Raw genomic sequence first — 15,180 nt, 5'->3', positions numbered from 1 at the left:
TTAAGGACCGGTGTCAACACTGCGTCTGCCATTGGCAGGAAAAGGAAAAGGCTGGGCAAGAATGAACTTGCTGCTCCTGGTGTTGCCTGAGGAAGAAGGTGGTGCGGGCTGTGGATGGTGATTGCTGCTGAAAGGAGGTCCCAGCCCCCATTTCTCCTAAAGCACTTTCTCCTTCTCATGTTTTTTCTTGTCGTCAGAGAAGCACTCTACTAAGCGGTCAGTGGGTAACATGTGGCTGCCATTTCTGTTGAAGTAACTTCTAGATTCAGATCTGCAATATCTACTGAAATTACTGTCTTCTGCTTCTGCGCATAGCTAATAAGGTCTTTAGGGAAAATCATGAAGAATATGTATGTAGTCATTACCTTCCTTAAAGAGGAATTTGCAGTTCTCTCCTGTCTGCTTTCTTTTCAATGCAGAGGGAGAACCTGCCTGAAGCAGGGCAGTGCTGAGCAGCTGCTGCTCTCCCTTTTCAGAGCTGGACTTCTGGAAGAGCCATTCACCTCGCAATACCTCATGGAAATATTTTATTTATAAGATGTGTAGACAAAAGCCCCAAACAGTTTTAATCCATAGGAAAATACAGGTGTATTTGATAGCAAGAACAACCTTTGTGACATGCTTTTAAGGACACTTGCAAGGCGAGGAGGGATGTTTTCCTCCCCACTCTCGCTATCCCCTTGGGGATGGGGACTTGTTTTATTGGTAAACGGTGGTCACTGCAGTACAGACCTCAGCTTTAGCTTCACCTTGGACTTGCCATTTCTAGGTTTCTCTCTTAGGGGAATCTTTTTTTTCTAACTCCCTAAATTTCTTTGACACAAAGCTGTACCTTTTTGGTTTATTCCTGGACTAAGAAAGATGCTATCTGGAAATGCTCTTACAGTCATGCATGATTAACTTGCAGTTAGACACACTAATGTTAATATAAGATTTTTGTGTGTATACAGTTGTCAGAGTAAGAAACATGAAAGTAACAGCTGCATGTGCAACATAGCTGTCCTTGCTTACTAGTGCTCAGTCAGTATGTACCTTGTTTTTTCCACAAGATGTTTTTCCCCACTCTGTGGTCAAGATGCCAGTGGTCGCTGTATTTCACACTTTGTTTCTCTATGAAAATCCTTGTGTGGTTCTACAGCTTATTTTGATGAACTCTGTTTAAAACTCTGCATGAACAGAGAATTGCCAAGTCTCTTCTGGAGCTTTCCATGACTTAATGATTGAGGCTGACCAGGACATCACAAACACTCATTTTCTTTCTGCAAATTCAGCTATTAATTTTGAAAAAAAACCCCAAGAGTTCTTATAGATAATTTCCTCCTCCACTGTACAGTCCTGACTTATTCTTGTAATATAGCCCAATCTATGGCTTTAGTGAGGTAGACAAAACACAGAAAAACAATAAAGTCATATTATTGACCATCCCCACCATCACACCTGATCCTTTATCATACTTCATTTGCACAAAGGGAGGAGAACTGAGATTTTGCCAGCAGCATGTTGTAACTCTGGCATATCCTAACTGTGGAGTACTTGCCATCACAAGTTTCTTGGAGTTTTGTGAAATGGGGGAGGAATTGTGAAAAAGAAGGGGGAAATATCCAAATGTCATCTTTTGGCATTCCCTTGTCTTCTGTGTGGATCATCAGCAAGATGGATCCTGGAATCGCACCACACAGGTCCAATGTCACCGGTACTAATGGGGTAAGTGGCAGTAGTGGTGCCGGATGTTACCATCTTGAACTGAAATTGCAGGGGGTCATTGCCTCCGGGTGAGGGGGTCACTGGCATGGCTTGGCAACTGCAAAATCATGACACATCATGAGGACTTCATAGTTCAGAAAGAGTTGACCCTACACGTCAGAGCTGGGAGGTGAACGTGCAAACAGCACATTTTGAAATCAGGAAGACCCTTGCCAGTGCCAACACTTGTGTATCTGGACTCCATTTTGACCTCGAGAGCGGGCTGTATTGCAGGGGTCCCAGGTCCTTCTCCCCTCCTTTGAGGACTCTGTCTCTCCTGCCATTCTTGCCATCTGAATCACTGCTTCCCCCACATCTTTTGGTCCTCCCTCAATTTGCTCTCCCTCACAAACACTGCCCAGCCTGGTTCTTATCTTCTGCTTCTCCAGGTCTCTGTGCTCCTCCCCTGGTCCTTGGCTTCCAGTAGGGGAAGTACGAAATGCCTGGGAGAGTATCTCCTGTGGCATTTCCTCCATCGGGGAGCAGCAGTTCTACATGTGGCTCTATCCTGTCCATATTGAATTGACAGCAGTTTCCCAGGGGTGGCAAAAGGCAAAAAGAAAAAAAAAAACACAACAAAAACCACACAACTGTGTTAGAAGGCAAGTCTGGCAAGGAAAGGAATCAAACCAAGCAGCATTTTTCAAAACTATGAGCAAGAACCGTATTTGCAGGGCTTTGAGCAACTTTAAACATAAAAGTTAATTTAAAAATATAACTATACTTAGGTGTCAGCTTAACTATTGCATAACTAAGTGTGATACACAACTCAAATGTCTGCTGATATAATGTGACAAAAGTCTCTGCCCTTCTGATGTAGACTGTGACCAGTGTAGACAAACCATTTCCTGCCTTCACTGCATTCATGAGCTGTAAGCACAGGCTGATAGCCAACTTCACTACGGACAGGTCAGTGATAACAACACAGATGAACTCTTGTATGTACTTAGCACCTCCAATTTCAGTTGCCTGCAGACAGCTGCATTTGGAATAAGTCTTCTTTTAATGCCAGGCTTCTGACTTTCTCTGGAATTGGTTTGAAAGGTGAGACCTTGTTTTCTTTCATCCATGGAGTTCCCATTTTTTCATGGAAAGATAACAAGAAGAACCTGTGAAGAACTGCTGAGCAAGAACGGAAAGAATGGTAGCTATTTAATACGAGACAGTGAAAGTGTGGAAGGAGCCTTGTGTCTCTGTGTTTTGTAAGTACTCTAATACTAAATCTTTTATGGTTTTCAAATAGATCCAAAGATAAGCGTTCATCTTCTCTAACCTCATAATAAGGAGTATTTCTTCCTTAATATTAACAGACTCCAACAGGGTGTGTATATGTATTCAGGTAATGCTGGTTGCCTTAGGCTACCTTTATGGTGAGTGGTGAGAGGGTGGCATTTGCAAAAGACGTTTTATACAACAGAGGATAGATTAACTGTAATCTGCTAATGCTGGTCTCTCTCTGCAGACAATAAGGGGAGCCCAGAGAAAATAGCTTAGCCTGCCAAAACATGGTAAGAACCTTACTGAAAGTTACTGCTTCTGTAATGATGAGTAAATAGCATTTTAGCACTGTTGAGACACTGAAAAGTCTCACAGTAGGTTCCAAAACAGTTCCTTCTTCATAGGGTTTCTATCTGATGAAAGCTTAGCCTTGTGCTTCAAAGGAATTTTATCTAATTTAAGAACATAAGCTGAGACAGAAAGCTATAAAGTCCTGTTCAAATTCATATGACAGGTCCATGAACAAGATGGGCATAGAAAATTACTACTTCTAGTCCTTAACTTTAATTACTACAATTAAAATTTTATTATTTTCTTTTCCTGTAGGGAATAACACTTTTATTTCCCTTTCAAGAAGCCTGTTTTACACTTTTCATATATAATTGATCTGTTCGTAACGCATTCAAAGTTTATAAATCAGTAACTCTGAGACTTTCTTTGTTTGACTCTATGAGGTTTTACACTCTCCTTGAGGATGTGTTCAAGTGTGACATGAAAAATTTTTAACACTACATCTAATTCATTCAAAAATATCATAAAATGTTTTTATCAATAATCAAAAACATTTCTTTTGAAACAATCAAAGGAGAAGGAGAAAAAGGGAGAGGGAAATGGACTACTATGGGGTTGGTGGGTAGAAGAAAGGAAGTCTGTGAAAAGACAGAGTAAGGACAACAGAAATGGCAAGTGGGGGACAAACAGAGCCCTCAGGAAGGGAGCTGTGGCAACCTGCCTTCAGTATGGTGTGGAAGGAGACAATGTAGGGGGTGCGGGGAGGGCAGGGAGTGTGGGAGGGAAAGGGCATCCATACCCTGTCAGAAAGGACAAATGGGGATCCTGGCACAGAGGAAGAATGGCAATGTTAGTCCCTGACATGGGAAGATAGCAAGAGGTAGATGAGAAAGTGAAGGGCTGCTTAGGTGCGTGCAATGAGTTTGAACTACTGATATAACAGAGAGCACATCTACAGAGTACATTGCGGGCAGATGCAAGGTGACATAAAGGTTAAGCTTTGTGCCACATTAACACAGGTGCTTTCCCTTTCTTCCTTTTTTTTTTTTTTTTTTTTTTAATGGGCAAAGCAGGTCTACCTTGTGATAGCTTGCAGACATGCTTTTTTTTGTCAACAGTGTTCTGGGCAGGCATGTGACTGAAAAAGCATGTGACTTCCAGCTTTGGGTTTTTAATGTTAAAACTGTTAAAAACTTTAGTGTTTAGTGTTTGACTTTAACTCGTGCTTTAACAAATGTAATAATTAAACTGTAGGGGTGGCCGCAATGTATATTGCTGCAAGCCAGATACTGGCTTGCAGAGCTGAAAGCAAGGGTTGTCTTCAGATAGCAAATGGGCTCAGAATTGCCTCAGAGACTGGACTGTCTGTCAGTGGTTGACTAGGCAGAGGAAAGCTGTCCTAAAACTGGAGGCAATCAACACTGAAACTCTCAGTGCTGTTTAAAGACAACTTTTGGATTATAATTACATCTTAAAGCATTGCTTACCACCTAACATGGTTGATGCACAAACTGATGCACACCTCTCAAATCAGCTGATCCATGGGCAAAGATACTGATCCACTTGCTACAGAAAACAACTGGTTTTTTTGTCCTCTACTGATTGGGGTGTGGGGGGAGGGCACTCCATGGAGGATCTGGGAGTCAGAATGGTGGGACCAGTTCAAAAGCATCTATTCTCTAATCGGGCACAGTGCACAGCTCTGCCGATACGTCTTCCTCCATGGCACACTGCTGCTTTCATCCGAAGCTGTCCTAGGTGTCTGACAGTGCCTCAGTCCAGACCTACTGCTCTTGCTGCTGTTCTCCTTATGGCTCAACATGTCATTCTCCCAAAAAAAGCTCCTCTCACCCTACTTTTCTGCCACTGGATCTCCCCTGTGCCCAGACCAGGCACTTTATTAATTTGTATTAATGTGGAAACAGAAGTTTCCATTTTAATGGTAGTTTCATGTTTATTCAGTAAAAATTACAGTAACCACATAACATCCAGGCAGTAACCTTTCAAAATCTGGATGATAGGTGAAGAATTAATTTCAAAAATTATCAGTTCCTGGTAGTTTTCTTTCTCACTTCTATGTCTATGTTTAAAAAATAAACACCCACATTTATAAAATAATCTTAAGCCAAGAACATGTGAATTTCCACAGGTATCTCAAGGAGGAAAAAACAGAAGATGCATCCCTGTGATGTAACTCTTTGAATCAAAGTAAATCTGTTCTAACTGGAAGTCTTATCCTGATCGCAGTTCATAGTAACTGTTTTTGCAGAACAAAGTAGTTTATCTCCAGAGTAACTATTCATTTATGCACTAATCCTCTGAGCTAGGTTTTCGCCCTAAGGTTCTCCCTCACATGATGCTCAATTCATGTAGCTACAGCTGAAATCCTTCTGATGAACATGTGTACCAGTTAAAAGAACTTGTTTTCAAATACTGCTTCCCCCCCTGCCACCCCCTATTATTTGTGGTTTACATATCTTTGCAACTTTACTGCCTTTTTTGGTCATGATCTCCAGTTCATCTTCTGAACATCTGCCATTGCGGTATTTGATAGAGCTTTTTTTTCTGTTGACAAAATATATCCAAAGCCATCAGTAGCCTGAGTGTTCAAATGCCTGCATTTTATTAGAAATAATAATTAAAACCCTGGGAAATGCAAAGGAAGAATAATTTTCTTAGAAGTAGGACCTGTTCAGTCATTTTCTGGGTGCTGGTGACTGGAGACTATTTTCTGCTAACATCTCTCCAAGAATTCAACAGTCTTCTTGTGATACAACTGCAAAATTAAGTTTAGGGAGGTATCACATGTGAGGAGCATAAGAAGATAGATGAGAGGGTGGGATGTCTGTGGAATCAAATTACTCTTATATAAAGGTCTGTCTTAGGTTTAGTTCATAAGTTCTTTGAAACCCCTCATTAGAGTAATCTTACATTTCAAGATATGAAACATTCTCTCATTTTGCAAACTCCAGATTCCCTTCTGTTTTGCTTTTCTGTCCCTGTCTCATTCAATTTTGCTGCACAACTTCTCATGTCTTTAGTACTACCTGCTGTTTGCAGACATTTCCAGGCTTGTGCTTTGATAAAAATGCAATGTCTCTTCCGTCTACCACAGTGTCTGCTTTCGGCAGCGGGTGTAAGAGACTCAGCCCACTGTTAAGTCCCTAATGTCATACATGCTCTTGAGTATATGTCCAGTATCGTATACCTCCCTAGCTATACTCCGGTCAAATCAAACATATTCTAGGTTGAAGTAGCCTGGTACATGATCACATCTGGAATACACGAAGGTACAGACAGCTCAAGGGGTCACTGTGTGGGGCAGCGTGTGGGGAATAACAGTATGAATTTGTGGTGCCACAATTACTTGAAGGCTCCCGCAAGGAAAGCAGATTACGTGAAAAACATTCTGCAAGTTCACACTCCTGCGTATGCCGTGGCAACCTCCTCACCTCTTCTCTTCTTCAGAGGAATGCCAGCAGATCTCATGCGAAAGGTGAACTGCAAGTTTTCTACAGAATCATTCTTTACCACTACTTAGATTAATATGGTTTTCTTTCTCTCTCTCTCTCCCCTCACATCCTTTGCAACTTCTATCAATATGATAGAAGGCATTCACAAAGACAATCTTTCAGAGCATCAGTCCATGCCGATGTGCTTGTTTCCATGCAGCATTGCAGACCGGTGTCATATCCCAGGTGAATCTCTCGTCCTTGCTCTCAGCTGTAGATCAGTCTTTTGAAAGGTGACTGCTTCTCTTGTGGATGTGGTAATTAGTTGGAAGCCAGCCCATTTTCCCCTAGAGCATGACTTCAGGAAAAGAAGGGTGCCTCATTTTTGTCTTTGTAGCTATTTAGGTCTTCCTTATAGCTCCATTTTTGAAGGAGGGGTACATATTAGCACTGTCTTTCCATTGCGAAAAGGTTGTCTGATGATTAGCCCAACCCAGCGTAAAGTCTGAGAGTCGACCAGACTACGGCTCCCCTTCTCCTCACTGCTGATGGAGATACTGCAGTTCTTGATTACACGTGTGCCAGCCCTTTGCCTGCAGTTTATTCCCATGTTGACATTTGCACAAAGTGGTTTCTAGTGCTGTGAAGCAATTCTGCTGGTGGGGAGCAAGGACTTAGGCATTTTATGGAAGCAAGAAGTCTTCTCTCACATGGCACCTGCAGTGGAATTCCAGGGTCTGTTTCATGTTTTACTGCCTCAGAACAAGTAATACAAATTCTCAGTGATATCCAGCCCTTTCTGGATGTATAAACTTGAAGCATTTTCACTGCTTTGACCTACCGGATCTATTCTATTGGAGCTGTAGTAGTACAAAACTCAGCATAGGAAATGCACCTAAGAAGCTGGAGGAAAGCTCAGGCAGTTAGCTGATGTGGAGGTGAGCTAGCTGGATGTGCTTTATCAAGATCTATGCTAAGCAAAGTGCAGTGACTGCAGATTGAACACAGCACTCTTAGCTACATTTACCGTACCTGGCCTAACTCTGCAGGGCAAAAAAGAGTGCCATAAATTTGGTCCAAACTCAAACAGACCTGCATAGCTATGTACAGGGGGTTAGATCTGAATTGGCAAGGCATCATAGAGTAATACTTGGGTTTCTGAGGCTTAAGAATGCATGACTAATTTTGGCTAACAGACAATTAAACATTTGACTTAGAAAATATCAAGTATTTTGAAAGCTCCGATATATGAATCAAATGGAAAAGTGAATGCATATGTATACATAAAATTGATACTATTTAGTATCAGGCATTCCTTTAGATTTATTTCCTTGCTTTTAGTCTTCCATTGTATTGCAGTTTAAGATACAAGCAAACAAAAAAACCAAAAGCTGGCTGTCAAGATCAGCTGTAGCAGTCTAAGCAAGTTGCAGTGATCTGACAGTTGATAAAAAGCATAATGTATACAACAATGTTTTTCACAGCTTTGAAAAACTCATCTACACTTACCGAATCTTCAGGGAACACCAAGGATATTTCAGAATACAGGTGAGTAACTCTCATTTCATCTGTAAAGATTGCACTAAAGACGGTTTTCTTGATTAAAACAATTAACATACATGAACACATTACCTTAGAAAATATTTTCAACTTTGCTTTCTTCTCTACTCAATTCTTGACTTTTTAATGTTATACTTATTATTACATATGAGCTCAGAAGTAGCTATTATCTTTGTAGAATTCCCTTATAATCTAAGTGGATCTGTTATTTGTTGACCAGCTGCTCTCTGATTTGACCATTTCTTTTTGATAGCATTGAAGAAAAATCTATCACTTTCGTTACTTGCTCCTGTTCCTTAATTAGCTTTTTCTATTTGAAAGCTCTGCCATTGCACCTAGCATCTTGTAGGGATTTGGAATATTGCAATGATCTTTTTGATTTAAAGAGACCTATCTGTAATTCTGTGCCATTCTGAGGCATCTGAAGTGATGACCCCAGATAATGCTGCTCGTTGTTTGAATAAGCATAAGAGCAGACTGCATCAATCAAATTCCTAGGCAAGGTGAGAGGACACTTAAAAAGCTGGCTTACTCCTCTGCTTGTAGTAGGACAGCCAACAGGACTGCCAACAATTAAGTAGCATTTAAGTGGAATGAGGAACTCACTCCATAAAGGACACACCAAGCTCTCATATGCTGGTAATTTCTTGCTTATTAGCGGTTTGGACTGAGTACGAAAGACAATTTCCCATGAAGAAGAATGGTTTGTTGACAAAAAATAATCTATTTTGGACTATAGCCACTCTACTGGGGTTTGCTGTCATGCCTATCAGCAGATATTAACTCAAACACTTTTAGTTTTTTCAAAGCCAATTTTCCTTAGAAGGTTTTGCCAAGAAGCTGAAAGAAGAGTTCTGTTCTTCAAATTTTTAAGTCAGATTGTTTTGGCTTACTAAAATAATAGACTGAAATAATATATTGATGGTGGAGGGGAGATCGTTTGGGTTTTTTTTAAGGGCCAGATTCAGCCATGAACTTTCTAGAGTGTGGTAGGTTGACCCCAGCCAGCAGCTAAGCACCCACACAGCTGCTCGCTCACTCTCCTCCGTAGCAGGACAGAGTGGGGGGAAGAGAACACGAAAAGCAAAAGTGAGGAAGCTCCTGGATGAAGAGAAAAGACTGTTTAATAGATGAAGCAAAGTTGTGCACGCAAGCAAAGCAAAGGAGGTTAGTCACTACTTTCCATCAGGAGGTAGATGTTTAGCCACCTCCTGGAAAGCAGGGCTTCAGCACATGTAATGGTTACTTGAGAAGACAAATGCCATAACCACGAATATCCTCGCTTTCCCTGAGCTTTTATTACTGAGCACAGTGTCATATGGGATAGGATAGCCCTTCGGTCAGTTCGGGTCCGCTGTCCTGCTGTGTCCCCTCCCAGCATCTTGCGCACCCCCAGCCTACTCACTGGGGGAGCAGAGTGCAAAAAAGAGACAACTTCAAGTCTGTGCGAGCACTGTTTAGCAACAGCCAAAACGCGGGTGTATTATCAACACTGTTTTAGTCACAAGTTCAAAACACAGCACTATAAAGGCTGCTACGAAGAAAGTTAACTCCGTCCCAGCCAGACCCAGTACACAGAGGCAGTGGCACCCAGCCCATACAGGGCTGTAGGGAAGATAAAGGATGCAGAAAAACAAAGAAAATAAAGACATGTTTCTTTGTTAGATAGCAAATGAAGTGAAACCAAAGCCCCATTCACTTTTAATGACCAGTAGTTGGACCCTCGCTGTGGTTAGAGCTGATTAATGTGCTTACTGTCTGTCACTGTCCTGAAGTCACCAGCCTTGCAAAGTCTCTGTACAGATCACTGGGAGGCTGTGCCATGGAAGCAGTTCAGTCCAGCTGTATGAACCCACCCCTTAAAAAGCAGTCTCTGAGAACGCTGTTCCCCCGCTTAGGAGTGCCATCCTCCATGTTTGGCCTCAGGAGTCTCCAATGCAAGTCACAAAGCTGGACAAATAATAAACTCCTGCCTAAAAGTGAAAGCTGGTGCCAGGGACTTTCATACGGATCCTCAGACACGTCCGCTGCCTCTGCACATGTCCTTTGCTTGAAAACGCTGATATTTTGCAAAACATTTGGCTTCTGCTTGTCACAGAGTTGTTTAAATACAACATTTTACGTGAGAACTAAATATGTTGCCCCTAAACTTGTGCTCTAAGACCAGAGGGAAGTCTGTAATGCTGTCACTCTTCGACACTGCTGTAGTGGATTGCTGCAGCACACATCTGAGCCAATATTGTAAACCGATATTCTTTTTTCAAAAAAAAAGATGGCGAGGGAGGTTACACACAGTGCCGTAACCACGCTACCAAACAGGTGTCCCTAGTGTTTTAAGGATAGTACAATATTCTGTCACCAAATCTGTTTACAAAACAGCTCCTTTGTAAACAAGAAACAACCTATTGTTCCTTTCATTTAGGGGACTCCATGTGAAGGGCAGTTACCAACAAACTTTATTTTCCTTTCCTTACAGACTTCTGAAGGTGTTCCAGAGAGGATCTTCAGAACATTAAAGGACCTAATATACACTTATGAAAAGCCAAATCAAGGACTAATAATAAACCTCCGCTACCCAGTAAAGAAACCAAAGGCCTTGCAAAGAAGCCAGAGGTTCAAGTCAGGAAAGGATGACATTTATGATGGTGAGAAATTTAGCTCTGCCTTTGTGGGGTTTTTTTAAGACGACTGCATTGAAAGGTTTGTGGTGAATAGTTGCTACGTGTCCTCTGAGACCAGCTCGCATGGACAGAAGTTCAACATCCTTCCTTCTCTCTTTTGTTAACTGGAAAACAGTTACTCCCAGCTCACAGGTTACATACCCTCATCCACTACAAATTAACAAGTTAAAATTGCAAGAGAGACAGAAGGCAAAGCATGATGTTGCCCACAGCTCACTCCTTCATGGGTGTGGATGCTCTTAGGCTAGGGAAGGCTGAGGACCAGTTTTACTTAATGTGGTTCTGCCAAGCTGCCAGGCCCCTGCACTTCACTGGGAGTTGACGCTGTCCGTTACCTTCGTTGTCCAGGTTGAAAGCTATTTTTATACCAAAATCTAACTCAGTTATTTTTGAGATGCTAGGGAAAAAAAGGAAAAAAAAAAAGGCCAGCCAACTTGTGGTTTGTTGTGATTTGTATTAAAACGTGACTCATTTTTTAAGTTAGTCTGTTGAAAATAAGAAGCATATAGCCTTGTGCTCAGGATCACAGCTTTGGAACCAGAGAGTTCAGTCTCTGGTTGATCTTCTGCTAACTTACAAGTGCCAGGGATAAGATAAGAATACAACATTTCTTCCTGGCAGAAATGTTATGCAAATAGATACAATAAAGATGGAGGTTTTCATAAAGTGGTGGACCGTGTTTTATAATCCCATGTCATCTTTATGTCCTTGGTTTGGGGAGGATGAATAGAGATACTATTGGTAACTTGCCAGCATCCCTCACACACTTTTGAAAGCCACTTTTCTTATTGCTCAGCTGCAGTATCCATCAGGTCACAGGCTGCGAAATAACCTAGAAGCTCTTCTAGGTCCTCTGACTAGAAGACTGAGTGTAGTGAGACCCACAGTCAGAGCATGCGGGAGCAAGGGAAATCCTTTCATTAAGTACAGTTATCGTAAAGGAAAAGATTCTTGGGAGTATCCAACCTTCTGTGTGATTTATACCTCATGACTAATGCTAGCTAAAATGCGGTCGTGTGGGCCAGCCTCTCTGTGCTGCAGTCGTACTTCCTGTCTGTACGACAGATGCTGGTTTTTTGTGCACAACAACGGTGCAACAGCTCTGGCGCTCCCTGTGTCAAGCAGACAGGATAGGAAGGGGTGAACTCTCCCCACCACTTCATGCACTAAGCTGCATTTTTAGGGGCTAGTGCAGCAACAAACTTGCTGAGAGAAACAGTAGCAAAGAGACATTTCCAGTGTCTCCAGCATCACATTATTACTTGTATCACTAAGGCGGATACGCCACATTTGTTCTAAAAAAGGTTTTTATGGTATCTTGTCATTGCCACTCCAGGGAGGTGTAAAATACTGCAGTAGCATGGATATATTTTTAGGAAAAGTCACGTGTAATACATATTTTATTGTCTGGTCCTGCAACATAAACTTGTCTAGAAGATGCACAATGTCCTGGTCTGGACTCACAGGGAGGAAAACAAACCCTTTAATTTCACTATCAAAATGTTTGTGGTTGTCATAAAAATGGAGGCTTTTAGAAATAATCAAATCAGTTTGGAATTGTTGCTGTTCAATTTTAATTTAAATTTCACTTATATAGCAGTCCAAACTCCCCACTCAAACTGCTTTGTTACATGCTCACAGGGGGCGTTTAGCTTAATGTCATGATGGATATCTCTCCGAATTGCAGGCATCACATAAAACACCACAGCGCTTCCTAAAGCAAGCACCGTATTTTTACGGTCTGGTCCCTCGCGTTGCACCAGCAGCTGGCTTTGCAGCACATGCAGGACCGAGCACTCCAGTGCAACCAGTGGAACACCTCAAGGGCCTGGGGTCATATCCAACTGGTTGTTGGACGGTTTTGAACATTGTTTTCTAGCCCAGGAACAGCTTGTCTGAGGGTGGCTGCTTGAAGAGACAGTAGGTTTCCACGGCGGAGATGGAGTCCTGAGCATTCAATTTCTGCCTTTCCGCTATCTTTTCAAAAAACATAATAAATCTGACAAGGCCTAAGGGAGAAGGGTTTTTTTCAGGCTCTCCTCCCTTAGTTGGGAAGAGAGATTTTCTGTTGGGTATTCATTTAGAGAAGAAATGGTGTGTTATGCTATAGTCGTATAGCTATCTCAGCTATTGATCTGATTTACTAAGTATGGATGATTTCTGACATTTGACTGTTCCTCAGGAAGAAGGGGTCTCACATGGATACAACAGTTTAATAACAGAGCTTGCTGGCCCAGAAAAGACAATGCAGGCTTTGCCTCCATACGGGCTCCTGGAGGACCCAGTCCATAGGTCACAGGGCCTAAACATTGGCCCTGCAATAGCAGAGAGAATACCGAGAAACCAAATTGAGTTATTGCTACCTGTCCAGCAACACGGCCACAGGCCATCCTGCTTACCGTGGCCTTTCAGAGGAGCCATTTGCAATGACAACTTTTTTTTTTTTTATTGATTTCTTTACAGAAATTGATGACGGTGATTATGTCGCTGTCTTACCCTGAATGATCTGCAACCTGACGATTTGGGAAGCTGCCGTTTCAGGCTGTGCCACAGCACAACGGATCAGCTGGGGAGAGCTGCCAGCTGGGCGTTCGCCACTGTGGATCTGAACCTCTGGAATTAGCCTCCTCCTTTTGCAGACTGTCAGAGCAGCTGTATTTTCTCCCAGTAAATCCAGTACAAGATACTATATATTTTTGTTCAGCAATAAAATAATTAATTTTTAGAAGACACTTGCATACATATACATACATATGGGAGGGAGAAGGGTATCTGTGTGCACGCATGTGTATTTTGGTTTTTTAGTCAGCAAACTGTCCAAGATGGCTACTGCTAAAATGAAGAATCTGTTAGAAAGCAGCAATGTAAGTACAATAATGAATGTGCATAAAGCAGTAGTTTATGGCAGAACTGATATATGCTGATAAAAACGATACATGATAAAAATTCTGTTGGCATCATACGATGCTTAAAAACCTGTAAACTCTGTTATTTTGTGCACCATTCATGTTACCTCATTGTTGGATAAGAGGATAGTATATCAGCTATGTCAAGGAATACTAGTATTATCCTGCAGCTTGGAATAATCTAAATTAAAACAAAAAGGCTGTGTTAAATCCATGCCGTAAAGAATTAATCAACAACATGAAAATGGTTTGAGATACTTTTAATATCAGCAAATGGTTCTGGTGGATTACAAGAGGAGTGCAAGTTCTACATGCATATCGGAAAGAACACATCCTTTTTTTTTTTTTAATAGACACTTTACAAATGAGAATGCTCACTACATTTCATTTGCTACTGCCATTAGCTCTGTATTGTAGTGTGTATGGGGTTTGTTATTTTTAATGTAAGAATTTGCTGTAATCTTACCCCTGATTTTAAGTATTTAATATATACTTTTGTTCTGAAGGTGGCCTGCAACTAGCAGCCCAAGCCAGAACTGGAACGTATGTCCTGATTCTCCCAGTCGCTAGTACCAACTCCCTCTCTGTTTGTGATCTTGAGGAAGACATTCAGATTGGTTGTGTGCTTGTTTAAGATCTTTCACAAATTATTTATGTATTTTTATGGGTAATACTAGTAAGATTTCTTTCTCATTATGTTTCTTTCACACCAGTATTTGTTAAAGGACTTTTAGATTTTTCAGTGACTTCATTATGAATTTAACAGTGCTAACAGTTTTGGTGCCAGGCTGAAATGGTACTTGTAGCATGAAGGAGACAAATAAGAACATTCGTTAACTAACTCTGGCATTGCCAAAAATACTAACATATGTGTCCAAAAATCATGAATTGAAAAGAAAGTAGTTGTCCATGAAAAATGGTACTATTGGAGACAAAAAAAGCAACCCTTGCTCTGCAGAGGCACATACACTGATGTGTCTCTTTATTTGCAGAATTCAGCAGCCTGCGTGATGGTTGGTTATCACACGTGCCAGACCGAGCAGCTGCTGTGCTGGGACATCCCAACTCCAGCAGCCGGGCCTTTAACAGAACGGAACGCTACAGGTTTTTTGAAATGAGAGTCTCAGCCATCCCCCACGTGCTAAGCCAGTCACACGGATGTTCAACCTCAGGAAAAGGACGAGTGACAAGGGATCCCGGGCCGTGCCTCATGACCACGACTGCGTGATTCCTGACGGCTGAACAGACTATTACTGACAGCCGACGAGGACAAGGGGCTGGGCTGCAGTGCTTTTTAGCCAGCTCCTACTCTGGTTAACGTGCTGCACT

The 15,180-nt window shown here is 41.7% G+C and overlaps 1 protein-coding gene across 1 annotated transcript; it reads left to right on the top strand.

Moving 5' to 3' along the window:
* Positions 1-2,811: 2,811 nt before the first annotated feature.
* SH2D1B (SH2 domain containing 1B) lies at positions 2,812-13,446 on the top strand. Its single transcript, XM_009323880.1, has 4 exons — positions 2,812-2,945; positions 8,189-8,252; positions 10,741-10,909; positions 13,409-13,446. Exons 1-4 carry the CDS (start codon positions 2,812-2,814, stop codon positions 13,444-13,446), a joined length of 405 nt encoding a protein of 134 aa, XP_009322155.1.
* The last annotated feature ends 1,734 nt before the right edge of the window (positions 13,447-15,180 follow it).

This window comes from Pygoscelis adeliae, unplaced genomic scaffold (assembly GCF_000699105.1).
Source record: "Pygoscelis adeliae isolate BGI_AS28 unplaced genomic scaffold, ASM69910v1 Scaffold124, whole genome shotgun sequence".
In the NCBI taxonomy this organism is placed as follows: Eukaryota; Metazoa; Chordata; class Aves; order Sphenisciformes; family Spheniscidae; genus Pygoscelis; species Pygoscelis adeliae.
The sequence above is the reverse complement of the archived record's forward strand: the minus strand, read 5'-3'. Positions and strand labels throughout refer to the sequence as shown.

Bases quoted from the DNA above. Each gene is read 5' to 3' on its own strand.
- SH2D1B (XM_009323880.1), top strand. From the start codon at position 2,812: ATGGAGTTCCCATTTTTTCATGGAAAGATAACAAGAAGAACCTGTGAA. The intron at 2,946-8,188 runs GTAAGTACTCTA...TGTTTTTCACAG, and splicing joins GCCTTGTGTCTCTGTGTTTT to CTTTGAAAAACTCATCTACA. The intron at 8,253-10,740 runs GTGAGTAACTCT...CTTTCCTTACAG, and splicing joins AAGGATATTTCAGAATACAG to ACTTCTGAAGGTGTTCCAGA.